The 14,485-nt window shown below is 36.2% G+C and overlaps 2 protein-coding genes across 2 annotated transcripts; both read right to left on the bottom strand.

Moving 5' to 3' along the window:
* Positions 1–981: 981 nt before the first annotated feature.
* Positions 982–1,935, bottom strand: LOC119818803 (olfactory receptor 8J3). The gene has a single exon (XM_038336578.1). It carries the CDS (start codon positions 1,933–1,935, stop codon positions 982–984), a length of 954 nt encoding a protein of 317 aa, XP_038192506.1.
* Positions 1,936–10,944: 9,009 nt separating this feature from the next.
* On the bottom strand, positions 10,945–11,898 carry LOC119818838 (olfactory receptor 8K1-like). Its single transcript, XM_038336646.1, has one exon. The coding sequence runs from the start codon at positions 11,893–11,895 to the stop codon at positions 10,945–10,947; it is 951 nt and encodes a 316-aa protein (XP_038192574.1). The 5' UTR covers positions 11,896–11,898.
* Positions 11,899–14,485: the final 2,587 nt, after the last annotated feature.

Genomic DNA, 14,485 nt, shown 5'->3' with positions numbered 1-14,485 from the left:
TATCTTGTTCACGTCGCGATGAAGGGCCCCTTTGTACACTTGACTTATCACTGGTCATGTTAATCTACTTCCCTAGCCAAGTTAGCTCTTGTCATTTTTCTTCATTGTCATGTGACAACTTTACTTTGCATATTGCACTGTTTGGAAGGAAACCATCAAAATAAAGTACATAAAATGACATATCCGTCCATTCCCTAAGGGCAGAGTATAGATACAAATCAGCATATTCTCCTGTTTGGAAAAATTGTTTCTCTTTACCTATAAACTATGTAAATGTTTTAAACATAGTGTGCAATCTTATCTTGTAGGTAAGAAAATGCTTTCATGGAAATCTATATATTTAAAATTCAACTGAGATTGCTTTGGCTTTTTTTGTTGAAAATACAGTGGGGGGTCCTCCTGTACTATTTTGATCCTTTGACCTCACAATCATTAATTCTCCCATATTTTCTCTTTCTCCTTGCTTCTCCCCATCTTTACTTTCCTTATTTCCTTTTCCCCTTCTTCTTTCTTTAATTATATATTCCCTTCCCCTTTCTCCTTTATTTTCCCACTTGATCTTCAACGTTCAAGTTAGTTAACATAAAATTCAAAATATTCAGTGGATTATAAACATTAATTAATTGGAAGGGGAAGATAGAGTGCAAGACATCAAATAAGAGCTGTTAGAGAGAATAAGAGTAAATTTAATGCCATGGAAGATTTCAAAAAATGAATAAAAAGAATAAAAGACCCATATCTTTATGTTCTTGGATACATTTCTTCCAAATTAGTTACCAGATGCCGGTTGGCAGTTATTCACATGTATGTGTGTAGGTTACTATTATAACCAGAAAAATTTACTTATTTTGTATTTGAGTTCTGCTTTTCTCCTTGGCTTTTGTTGCCCAGGATTGACTTCAAACCAGTAAGTCAGCCATATAGGTTTTTATTTCAAAATGGTGAGTGATCATATCCATGTCTTTATTAACCAAAGGTGTTTTAAAGTTCCATCGATTGGAAAGAATTACACGGATTTGTTACAAATCTCTTTAGTGCAGCCTTCACATCCTTGTTCCGCAGGCTGTAGATCATGGGGTTCAGCATTGGGATGATCAGTGTATAAAAGACAGAGGCCATCTTATCTGTATCTAGTGAGTGATTAGTTTGAGGCTGCAAATACATGAACAGCAGTGTTCCATAGAAAACTGTGACAGCCACCATATGTGAAGCACAGGTGGAAAAGGCCTTTCTCCGTCCTTCTGCTGAACGGATCCTTAGGATAGATAACACGATGTTGAAATAAGACACTAGCACTATACTCATGGAGAAAAATAGGTTTGTCGCTGCAGATATAAAGACTACAGTTTCTGGGAGGTAGGTGTCAGAACAGGACAGTGCCAACAGAGGGACGTTGTCACAGTAAAAGTGGTTGATCTCATTGGAGGAGCAATAAGATACAGAAAACACACAAGATGAAACAACAATGGCCGTGCAAAAGCCATAGACGTATGTGAGGGAGACCAGCAGAAGGCATACGTGCCGAGACACCACCACCATGTAGAGCAGGGGGTTGCAGATGGCCACATAGCGGTCATAGGCCATCACAGCCAGCATGAAGATCTCTGCTACAATGAAAACCAGGAATCCTCCCAGCTGGATGGCACATTCATAGTACAAGGTGGTTTTCTTACTGACTAAGAAGTTGACCAGCATTTTAGGAGCAATGACGGTGGAGTTGCCAAGGTTGATGACAGCCAGGTGTCTGAGGAAGAAGTACATGGGAGTTTGAAGTCGTGAGTCCACAGTGGTGAGGGTGATGATGCCCAGGTTTCCTGCTGCTGTCAGAGTGTAGATGACCAGGAAGACAAAGAAAAGTGGAACCTGCAGTTCTGGGCGGTCTGAAACACCCACTAGAATGAACTCAGTGACTTGTGATATATTTCTAGGAGCCATGTAAAAGCTGTGAATTCATCTGTTTGGGGGAAGGAATGAATTGCATAAGAAGTTAAGGAAGCATTTTCTAAATTGTCATTAGATATGATGCTCTGGGTAGAGAGTTATATTTCAAAATGGACTTCCTACTTGTTATTCTCATTTGTGAATCATGGAGAAATTTTAGGGAAAGAAATATTTTGATTACTTGATTTGAGCCACAGATTTTTTTATTTTTCACTGTTGTGATAATTATAAATTGTTTGGTTTGGAAAAAGTCTAGAGGTTGGACCAAAAAGGAAAATTTAAAGAATATAAAATACACTTAGTAATTTTTATGGGCTTTTTTGTAATGAGATAACAATGGGTAGGCCAATGTGCAAAAGATGGAGATTGAAAGAAAAATTTGACAGCTAGAAGTTGAATAAGATGGTGTCTTCTATATATTATTTGAATTTGATCATATGAAGTGGGGAATGACAGATTTTCCCTATAGTGGTGATTTTATGGAGATCCTTGAGAATCTGGTCAATATTCATGGATTTGTTTGAGAAATGATTTTAAAATGTAGCAATCTAAGCTCTGTTTTTAGTATACTGTACATTTCAAGCTTGAAAAATGTTTACTAGGCATTTAGGGAATCAAATGTTAGTGGTGTCTGTGTTACAGGTACTTGTGAGACTGTGAAGTATTAAGTCCTGTATCACAAGACATTTCTGTCTTTACTTTAAAACAAAATTTAGTATGCTGTCCAGAAAAATGCATCACTGATCACTGAAAATCAATGATTTGAGTTTAGAAAACATTCTTAATATCAAGAGAAAATGTAGGTCTGGTGGTTGGCACTGATAATCGCAGTATTGCTAAAGCTGAGGCTGGGGATGATTAATTATTTGCCAGTTTCCAGCCTAGTTTCAGTCACACAGTTAGAAACTACCTTAAAAAGGGGAAACAGGAAAGAAAAAAAAAAGAAGAAAAATAGGCATGGTAGTGCTGGTCTGTACCCCCAGGACTCAAGAAAATGTGGAGGCAGGATGATGGGCTGTCCAAGATTATCCAGAGTCTTCCTCTGGAACATGCTGGAAGGAGGCAGAGAAGTTTATCCTGAACTCTCTGTACTAAGTAAATGAGATAAGTGCAAATTTCAGAAAGCATGTTGCTCCCTGGGAATGTTACCCATAAATATGAAACAGGCTCCATCATAGTAAATTAGGGTTCTGGGACTCCGTAGTTAAAGTCCACTGTTTTAGCAGATGCCCCTTTTCAATGTGACCTAGTTTTCTGATACCTCATCAAAGCATTTCCTTTCAACAGACCCTTTACTAAATTGTAGACCCATTTAATATCTGATAGATGGCTTTTGTAAATGTGTTCCACTACTTAGTTTATTACATATGTTAAAACCCTATATTTATTTGTATATATGCCATCTATATTTTTTAATGTCTTCATGAATCTGTCTCCACTTTGTAGTGGTGACTGATGTGTAAGTGACCTCCATTTTTCCATGTTCTATTTGTTTTCACTTTCTAGAAATTTGGTTTCTGAGCATGTACTGTGATGCAGAATAGTATTCCTTTCAAACATATTTTTCCAAAGAAATTTGCATTCTCAAGGAGGGATGTAATTTGTTTGGAGCAGTTATATCTACTCTTCTTTTATAAATGCAATCATCAAAACATAAAATTTTCCTTTTAAAGAATATAACAATGATAAAAGAACAAAGCTATTCACCAAGAAAACTGCATTGTTTATGAAATTATTTACTAATCCATGAAGACACAGTGATAATTTAATTTAAAAACAAGGATGGCTGATCATTATGGCCACCCTCTATTGAACAGTATAGTTTACATTTCCAAAAATGATAGTTTAAATATTTTGCTACTTGATTATTAGCAGTTCATATTTACAAAATTAAAGGGAGAAATGGTTTTGTTTAAAACTTATGTGGATATTCAAAATCCTTAATAAAAATAGGAAATATTCTAAACCAACCTGGAGTAGACATTGGACTTCAATGCTCTTAATTAAAATATCTACATGGTTGCATTCATGAGTTGATTCCGCCCTATAAGACTTTGAGATCAGAATGTGAAGCCCAGTGATGCTAGGATCCCTAAGAAGTCTGTTGCATCCTGGGGAGATGCTCTCAGGACTGGTTCCACAACAAGACTCTCCTCTAGGAATTAATCTACTCATAAATAGATACTTTCTCTTTTAGACAAGGTCTCACAGTGTATACCCAGGACAGATGGGAACTCCCTATTCTCCCACCTTTTGGGTACTCAGTTTTTCTTTGTACTGTACTGCTTTATTCTGAGCTTGTATTACTGAACTGTATAGACCTCATATCCATGGTATCTAAAGGGCAGATGAATTGAATCACATTTGTCAAAGGACCTCAATTTCTTTGCCAGGATTTCTTATTGCAAACTTGAGTTATTAAGACCCTAAAAGCTAGCAGTCTATCAATAAAGTGAGAAGATGTTATATTTCCAAGGAATGTCGAATCATTCCACCATCTGTTTCCTTGCGTTATTCCCCTTTATTTCATAGACTCAGCATACTAGTTGCTACAGGAATGGCATGATGCAGATTTAAGCTACAGTTATTCATGGACTAAGTAATGATTGCGTGTGTCAGAATGTTTGCAGTCCAAGTATGAAGACTCTAGTACCTACAAGAGCATGTTGGTAATGGTTTAATTTGACTGTCAGTCAGCCTTGAGAAGTAAACACAGGAGATCCCAGGTGTTTACTGGCTAGTCAGTTTAGTCTAACTGCAAGTTCATAATTCACTGAAATAATAAGTCAAGACGACAGAAGGAAGCTGTAGAGGAAGACTTTGGATACATTGTTATGGGTCTCAGTATATATGTGGCCTTTGCATAACCAGCACCAATACACCCCATTCCACTTAAACCCACAGACACCCCAACACACAAATACAAACTTTCCTACCCATGACTTTTATGATAAAGCATTCTTTTACTATTCATTAAATTTTCTTTCAGTTGAGCTAAAACAGAAAACTAGAAAAGAACTAAAACAGTAGCACAAAGTAAACCTTGTCTTTTGACTATGACTATACAATTTTTATTTAAAAATCCATTTATATTTATTGTGTATTTTGATTTTGTATTTGTTACATCTAATGTGCAATGCAAATTTTATAAAATTTTATGCAATGAGTACATTCCTTTCTGTGTTAGATTAAGCCTTTTGTGACTATGAAGACAATGAAAGCATTTTATATCAATATGTAAGGTTTTGATGTACTGAATTATAAACACTCTGAAATTATGTACAAGCTACCTATTTAAAATTATAATTCCTAATGTCTAAAATAGAAATGTATTTAGAAAATTGAGAATTAAAATTTAGGTAGTTGGTAATTGGACACATTTGTCCGTTTATATAGTTATTATACTGACTTCCAGGTTTCAAATGAAGAGCAGAAGGAGGGAGAAATTTTATAAGTAAATAAAAAAAGAAAGTAAAAACCTCGTCTGCATATTACAAAGGAAGTATGTACTTTTAAAAATTTGATAAACAAGAAATTAGAAATTTTGGTATGATTACCGGCTTCTGGTGATGTTTAGATAAAGAAATAAGCACAAGGCCAGATTTGTGGCACAGGCCTTAAATCTCTTTACTCAGAAGGCAGAGGCGGCAAATCTCTGTGAATCTGAGGCTACTCTGCTTCATGTAGGCACAGATCTAGAACAGGAATAACTACATAGATAGACACCATATAAAAACAAAACAAATGACAAAAACAGAAACAATAACAACAATGAAAGAAAGAGAAATAAATAAGGAAAGAAAGAGAGAGAAAGAAAGAAAATGAAACAAAGCAAGAAAGAAAAGAAAGAACGAAAGAAGAAAGAAAAAAAGAGGGAAGGAAGGAAAGAAGAAAGAAACAAAGAAGATAAAATTAAAAAATTAAGAAATTTAAAATGAAAATAAAAGAAAGAACACAAATGGTGTATTAGGTAATTAGGCAATGGTGATATCCCACGAATAATTACCACAGAAAAGGAGGCTTGTATTATGAGAATTTCATATTCTTCATGCTGTTCAGGCTTCAAGACGTAGGCCCCGGAGGTCTCCTCAGTTTTGCTTTCTTTTGAGTCATGCATAGAGCTGTCTCTGACCATACTCAGATCCTCTTATGTGGACTAATTACGTGTTGGGGTATATTTCCTGCCTCTGTCCTAACTCCTTCTTTTTTATAATTTTAACAATATTTTAATTAAAAAACAACAAGCATACAAAGAAGAAGTGTGGTTGGACTTTAACTGGAGTAATGAATACTCTAACACTTTCTTTTTAATTCTCATTGAAATTGCATTCCCTAATAAAGTAGATGCAAGTAATTTCATTGTTGCTTGCTGCTGCTTATTTCTAAGTGATGAGATCGTAGTTTTGCATGGGAATAGATTGTAGGAAAAGCACAGTGCATATTCTTGTCAAACAACTGCTTTGAAAACATTAACTTTGCCTTGCCATTCTTTGTGGACCTGTAGATGTAGGTGATTTTTCTCAACAGAACATTGAAGCTGAATAAAAAGGAGACATTTGTATCAAAGCAAATGGGCAAAAAATCAAAGCAAAGGCAACAAGATTATTAAATGTCTGATAGGCTTCTCTTTTAAAATTAATTATTATTTTTTTAGTTATTTCTCCCTTTTATTATTAATAGATTCTTTTCTCATACACTGTATCCTAATTACTGTTTTCCTTCTCTTACTCTAATTTACATTAATTACTAATTAATGTAATTACTTGTATTATAATTTTAGACAGTAGTATTTCCTTATGACATTTTTAGACATCCTTCATCCTTGACATTTTGGAATAAATTATAAACATATACCATGTTTTATTACTTTGTTTTTAAAATTTTCTTGTATTTTTAAAAAATCTTTACTAGAGAAAGCATGTCATTTATACAGGGGCCTAGAAATTGATACAAATCATTGCCAGACACTTCCTGGATATGCACAGCAGTTCTTATAACATGTACAAGACTAGTACAGGCTCCAAACAGAGCAAATCCTAGCATGAAGAGGGGAGCTGGGCACCAAGTTCAACATCTAACAGAGGAGCTCTTGGAAAACTGTTAGCTTCTGTTATAGCAAAGGTCAATTTTCTTAAAAAAAAGTGTAGCCCCCAGTAAGTCAACAACAATCCAGTGTAAAGCTCCATACATATCCAGGAATATTTAGACAGCACAAACTCCATTGAAGTGAGAAAAAAAGACACAAAACAATGTTGATAAAGCAAGGTGGGTAGATATGGAAAGAGTTAAAGGAAGAGGGCATGTGACAAAATTAACAAAGAACTAATGAAAATATTTTAAAAATTAGAAAACTTATGCAAAAAATACTAATAGAACATGGATGGCATTTGAAAAATGTTCACCAGAAACAGAATATTGCATCACCCCTAAAATGACTCCCGAGTTGTTTCTCTTCAAAATAAATTATGTAGTAGCCGGGGATAATTCTGGGATAATAGATTAATTTAATTGTTTTAAAGAGTAATCTAAATGCAGCATAGTGCTTATTAGTGATATTGGTGTTCTATGTGTTCGAAAGTGGTAGCTCATTCATTTGTGTTATTTCTGATTTAGTATTTCATTTAACGAGTATAGTAATAGTTTTAATATTTTTAATATTATTTGGAGTATATCTATAGGTAGTAGGCAATGAACTTGGTTAGGGGGGGGGGGGGGGGGGTATTCTGGACCTAGTGAAATAAGGTGTGGGCATTGAGGCATCATTTAATTTTCAAATCTCTTACATAATCTGCTGAATCCCTGTAAGTATTTGCATTTTGGGGGTGTGGGGGGGGGGGAAATATTATGTTTGCCATTCCTTGTACTGAAGTTTTTTTTTTATAAGTGTGAGTTTTTCAAATTGATCTTAATGAGGACTGTGTTAAGACATTGTGAATGTTTTTCTGGCCTCAGTTTCACCCCAGCCTTGGGTCAGGTCCGGAGACAAAGAAGGGACATCGGGCCCAAAGGAATGCACTGTCTGCCCACCTGATGACTTTCACATAAGTGGCCAGTCCCGGATAGCTCCAGCCCTCTTTATTTATACAACCGAAACAAGCATGTTTCTCCACACCAACAAACCATTATTTCCCATCCCCCGATGTTAACCAGCAAAACCAATATGTCAAATATGCTTTTTTTCCCCCCAAACATTTTTAAACCAAAAACAACACTTATTTGCTAGTTTGACCAAATATTGAGCCAGGTGCATCCTGTTTTATTTATTTATTTTATTTTTTTTGTTTTTGTTTTTGTTTTTTGTTTTTTTTTTTTTTACAAAACTAACATAGGCACACACTTTTAAGAACAACAATCCTGACTAAAACATATTTACAGAAATTTGGTGATCTGTCTGTGATCCTGTCAGCACTGAGTCAGAACAGTTCCCAGGGTCTGAAGTGGCAACTGGCATTCCCAGATGAGCAAAGGGGCCAAGATCATGATGCTTGATCACAGAAGAAGAAACATCTGACTCTAGTTAGTGGGAGCTCGCTGACCCTGGACTGACAGCTGCAGACTGAACTAGCCCCTCTGAAGCTGTAAGACTGAACTAGCCCCTCTGAATGTGGGTGACAGTTGTGTGACTTGGGCAGTTTGTGGGGTCACTAACAGTGGAACCAATATTCATCCCTAGTGCATGAACTGACTTTTGGAGTCCATTCCCTATGGAGGAATATCTTGCTCAGCCTAGATACAAGGGGCAGAGAAGGGGTCTTTGTCCTGCCTAAAGTGATATGCCGAACTTTGCTGACTCCTCATGAGAGACATGACCCTCTCTGAGGAGTGGATGAGGGGTGGAGTGGGAAGAAGGGAGTGGAAAAACAGGAGGGAGAGGGAACATTAAAAAACCTGAGAAACATCAGTTCCCAAAGAATTTTAGGGGAAGATACTTGGGGAAAAAAATGGGCTTTCCAGGAATGATCACATCTGTCCAATGCATGATTAACAAAATGACAATAAAACCTCTGAGATTATCATCAATATTATAAGAGAGAAGAGAACATGCAGGCCGTGTGGTCCCAGCAGTATTCTGTGCTGTCCTGAAGTCCTCTGTTTCCTGTCACTTGAGATTGTCCCAGTGGAATGAGCATCATCTGGAGACCCATTGAGCAAGCATTCATATACTGATCGGAAACCAGGCCACACAACTCCCGACACCTTTCTCTAATCCAGAGAAGCAGCATAAGCCATACACGGAATGTTTTGACTTTTATTCCTTGTTGATACCTGTGGTAGTAACATTTTTAAAAAAAAAATTAAAACTGATTTATAAATGAAAACAATCCTTTGAAACTGCACTTTGATTTCAAACATACTTTATTGAACTGGGTCAATACTTAGGCTAAAGTCTTAACAGAATTTTCTTTGCCTGATTGTTTGTGCTTCACAACTTCATGCCTGAATTAAGATATTTATTCCATGCAGAAAGTTAGACATCTTTGAGAAGAATGCATCAAGGAAGAGTTTATAGTAAAGAAATTGTGAATAACAGCTGAGGCTGTCTGATTTTTGGATACAGGAAAGAGCCAGTGTTTTAGAATCTACACAATTTCAGGTAAGCTTTCAATGGAAACAAGACTCCTAGGATGGTTTCACAATGACATTTGAAGTATGTTATCTTTCCTACATAATCACTATTATATAATTTAAAAAAATGTTTATAACGAAGCAGTACATGATCAGATGACCATGATTCATTTGAGGTTTACAGTCATAAACCATTGCAACATGAGACTATAAACCCAAACTTATTCATGAGAACTCTTTGTGGTGTCTAATTAAAAAAATTCTTCCTCAATGTAAAATTTCTCCTTAACATATAAAATATTATCTTAAGTTGATTGACACTTCATTTTGAGGTCTGATCCTTTGTTTGACACTTAGAACTTAGTTTTTTATTTAAAAAATTCTTTTCTGTTGTAATTACATTTTTTTCTTGTTTCCTCTTAGAGCTTGAATATTATTCATGGCATAAATCTTATTTAACCTTAATGCTCAATGACTACTGTAAAATATATATTCCTAAGTCTATAGTTTGCATTGATTCATTTTAATTAGGAATGATTTTTCCTTTTTTAAAATTAAGCTCCAAGCTGAGCGGAGCAGTGACGGTATATGCCTTTGATCCCAGCATTCGGGAGGCAGATACAGCAGGATCTCTGTTAATTTGAGGTCTTCCTAGTCTATAGAGTGAATTTCAGGACAGACTCTAAAGCTACACAGAGAAACCCTGTCTTGAAAAATCATAACCAAAACAAAGCAAATTAAAACAAAACAACAAAAAAGCAAAGACTAAGCTGAAACAACAAACCTGCATTTTCCATATTTATAAACTATAGCACGCATAAGAAAATCTCAGAGACAAATATTGGGGTTCAAGCTAAAGATCATAAAAGCAGAACAGTCGAGTCACTAGAGAAGTCTTACCTCTTCTAAGACTGGGTGATTACAGACTGAGCCCTGAGCCTCTGTCTCCTCCTGTTTTACAATGCCTTTATTGCTGGGATTAAAGGCTTGTAACTCCCTAGTACTAGGATTAAAGGTGTAAACTACCACCACCTGGATCTATTTCTGCATGGATCTTGTGCAGCCCAGGGTGATGAACTCACTAGAGATCCATCTGCCTCTGTCTCCAAATCCTGGGATTAAAGAAGTGAGACACCACTAACCTGGCTTCTAGCAGCTTTAGTTTACCTCTGACCTTCAGACAGGATTTATATTATAAACATAAATGAAATATTACCCGTAATCAGCTTTAATTTCCAGTGTGACCTGAATAGCACTTGAGGATTTTAATTAGTACTGTGTGTTTTTCTTTTCAGTTGGAAAAAAATCAGGAGCTTGCATAGAGGGGAATTCATTATGAAGAGATTTAAACTTGCTGTTTACTTTTACTATTAAATGATCTCAATGTGTATCACGGTCTGACAAAGTATAAAAACTGTGTGACTGAATATTGAGGTATTAAGTGTGGATTCTGAATCCATGAGCAAAAGTTCTCTTAAGAGCCTCTTTTACTTCTCTGTTTCGTAGACTGTAAATCAATGGATTAAGCATAGGAATGATTAATGTATAAAACACAGAGGCCATCTTATCAATATCAAACGCATGACTGGATTTGGGCTGCAGGTAAATAAACAGCAGAGTTCCGTAAAATACAACCACCACTGTCAGATGAGAGCTGCACGTGGAGAAGGCTTTGGACCTCCCCTCCTTTGAGTTCATCCTGAGAATCGCCACAAATATGAACATGTAAGATACGAGAACAATCAAGAGGGAGGAGAGTAAATTACAGCCCGAGAAAATTAATATAATCAGCTCTAATTCATGTGTGTCAGAACAGAGCAGAGATATCAGAGGGACAGAGTCACAATAAAAATAACTGATTACATTAGAGCCACAAAAGGACAGTGTAAATAGCTTAACTGTGAGAAGAAGTGACACAAATATACTGTACAGATAGGGTACCAGGACCAGCGCCCAGCGCACTTTCCTTGACATAATAATCACGTAGAGAAGAGGTTTACAAATGGCAATGTAACGATCATAGGCCATGGCCGAAAGAATAAATAGTTCAGTGATGATGAAAATCTCAAAGAATGTCAGCTGCACAGCACACCCAGTGTAGGAAATGGAGTTTTGCTGCATAACAAAGTTTACCATCATTTTTGGACCAATAACTGTGGAGTAACCGAGATCAGTGATCGATAAGTGTCTCAGGAAAAAGTACATAGGAGTGTGTAGTTTAGAGTCCAAATGAGTCAGAATAACCATGCCCAGATTTCCCACCAGGGTGACCAAGTATATGATTAAAAATATTCCAAAGAGTGGTGCCTTCAGGCTGGGGCTGGAGGTGAGTCCCAGGAGAATGAATTCAGTAACTTGGATTTTTGCAGTGTGGTTGAGTTTCCCCATTGGGCTTAACAGTGACAACCTGTGTAGGGAGTAAGTTTAATATAAGTTATTTTTGAAATAGTATGTCAAGAACTTGCACATAAGATATGTGTTTTTTTTCATATGAAATCACCAGTTCTGCTCCAGCTCAGAAATATAAAAACAATATTTATATTCCACAAAATTATGATAGAGTGGACTTTAAAGGAACAGAATAATAAAAACATTAGAATGGTCTTTGTTTTGTTTGCTTATTTCATTCTCTGTTATTTATTTATTAGATTTTTAAAACATACCAATCCAAGTTCCCACCCTCTCCCTCCTCCCATTCCTTCCACATGTCCCACCCTCATCTAATCCTCAGAGATGTTAAGGTACATTCCTTTGGATGGTCCAAAGCCCTCCCTACTATATCTAGGCTGAGCAGGTATACACCCAAAAAGATTAGATCCCCAAAACACCTGGACATTTAGTCGGAATATATCCTGGTGCCACAGTGGACCATCAGTCTGCATCAACAATTCAACTGTCAACCACGTGATTTTTGACGAGGAAGATAAAATTATACAAGGGAAAAAAAAGAAAGTATCTTCAACAAATAGTGCTTGCATAACTAGATGTCATCATGTAGAACAATAAATTAGATCCATATGTATTGCCATGCACAAAACTCAAGTCCAAATGAATTAAAGACATCAATATAAATCTGACCACATTGAATCTGATAGAAGAAAAAGTGGGATGTATTCTTCAATGCATGGACACAGGAGACCATGTCCTAAATATAACCCCAGTATCACAGACACCGAGAGCAAGAATAAATAAATGGGACCTCCTGAATCTGAAAAGCTTCTGTAAAGCAAAGAACATGTTCAATAAGACAAAAAGGCAGCCTACTGAATGGGAAAAGATCTTCACCAACCCCACATCAGACAAAGGACTGATCTCCAAAATATATAAAGAACTCAAGAAATTAAACATTAAAATTCTAAATAATGCAAATAAAAATTGGAGTACAGAACTAAACAGAGAATTCTCAACAGAAGAATCTCAAATGGCCAAAAGATACTTAAAGAAATATTCAACATCCTTAGCCATCAGGGAACTGCAAATTAAAACAACTCTGAGATACAATCTTATACCTGTCAGAATGGCTAAGATCAGAAATACCAGTGACAGCTTATGCTGGAGAGGATGTGGAGTAAGGCAAACACTCATCCATTGCTGGTGGGAATGCAAACTTGTGCAAACACTTTGGAAATCAGTATGGTGGTTTCTCAGAAAATTGAGAATCAACCTACCTCAGGATCTAGCAATACCACTATTGGGCATATACCCAAAAGATGCTCAATCGTACTACAAAAGCATTTGTTCAACTATGTTCATAGCAGCATTATTTGTAATAGCCAGAATCTGTAAACAACTTAGATGCCCCTCAAACAAAGAATGGATAAAGAAAATGTGGCACATTTACACATTAGAGTACTATTCAGTGGTAAAAAAAAATTTTGCATGCAAATGGATGCAATTAGAAAACACTATCCTGAATGAGGTAACCCAGACCCAAAAAGATGAATATGGTATGTTCTCACTCATAAGTGAATACTAGCTATAAGCAAACGACATTGGTTATATAATTCCTGATCCCAGAGAAGCTAAGAAATAAGGTGAGCCCAAAGAAAAACATATATAGATCCACCTTGAAAACAGACAAGATTGCCTGATAAAATTGGAAGCATGGGGTGGGGGGGGGGGAGTAGAAGGGGCAGAAGAGGGAAGAGGGGAGGGTTGAGGAGAACTTGAGGGAATGGGATAGTTGAGATGGAGGAAGGACAGATATGAGAGCAAGGAAAAAGATATTGTTCTCTGTTTTGAGACTTGGTCTTTCTATGTAGCCCAGCATGACCTGGAATTTGTGTTCTTAATGTCTCTACATCAAGAAAGTCTTCTGTAGCATCTGATCTTATTTCTTCTACCCAATGAGAGCTGGGATTACAGGTGTGTGCCATCATATCCAGCAATAAAGTCATAATTTTGATAAAAAATTAATAACTACTTAGTCTGTCGCCAAGGTTTTTTTATTTCAAAAATTTATTTAAAAACACTTTATTAAAACAAACAACAACAACAGCTGAGCTGTTTTTAAAGATGGTTGGCCTATTTTACAAAGCCAACGACAATGTAGAAATTATAGCATTACCTTTTAAGGTTCCGTTTTTTTTTAATTATTTCCAGAAAGTGGAAATAGTTATAATTTGTTTTTAGCCCATTGATCATGTTTCTGAATATCAGCTCTTAGGTGGAGATGTGGTGTGGTGTGGTGTGGTGTGTGTGTGTGTGTGTGTGTGTGTGTGTGTGTGTTACCGCAGCTGGCATGAGCCAATGCTGCTCTCTCTTACAAGATACTCTCAGATCTCAGAGACCTATGGGACAGCTCCTACCTGCATTGCTCCTTCAGTTGTTGCCAAGGTTTTTAAATTATGTACAAAGGTTTCTTATTTTATTTCTTCATTTAATACTTCAAGTTTTAAAGCACACACACAATTACACACGAGTGTGTGCCTATTTTTTTGTGTGTATTTTTAAATCTTTATTTCCTTCTTAGCAAGTC

Source organism: Arvicola amphibius, chromosome 7, assembly GCF_903992535.2.
Source record: "Arvicola amphibius chromosome 7, mArvAmp1.2, whole genome shotgun sequence".
NCBI classification, from domain to species: domain Eukaryota; kingdom Metazoa; phylum Chordata; class Mammalia; order Rodentia; family Cricetidae; genus Arvicola; species Arvicola amphibius.
This window is presented reverse-complemented; position numbering and strand designations above follow the sequence as displayed.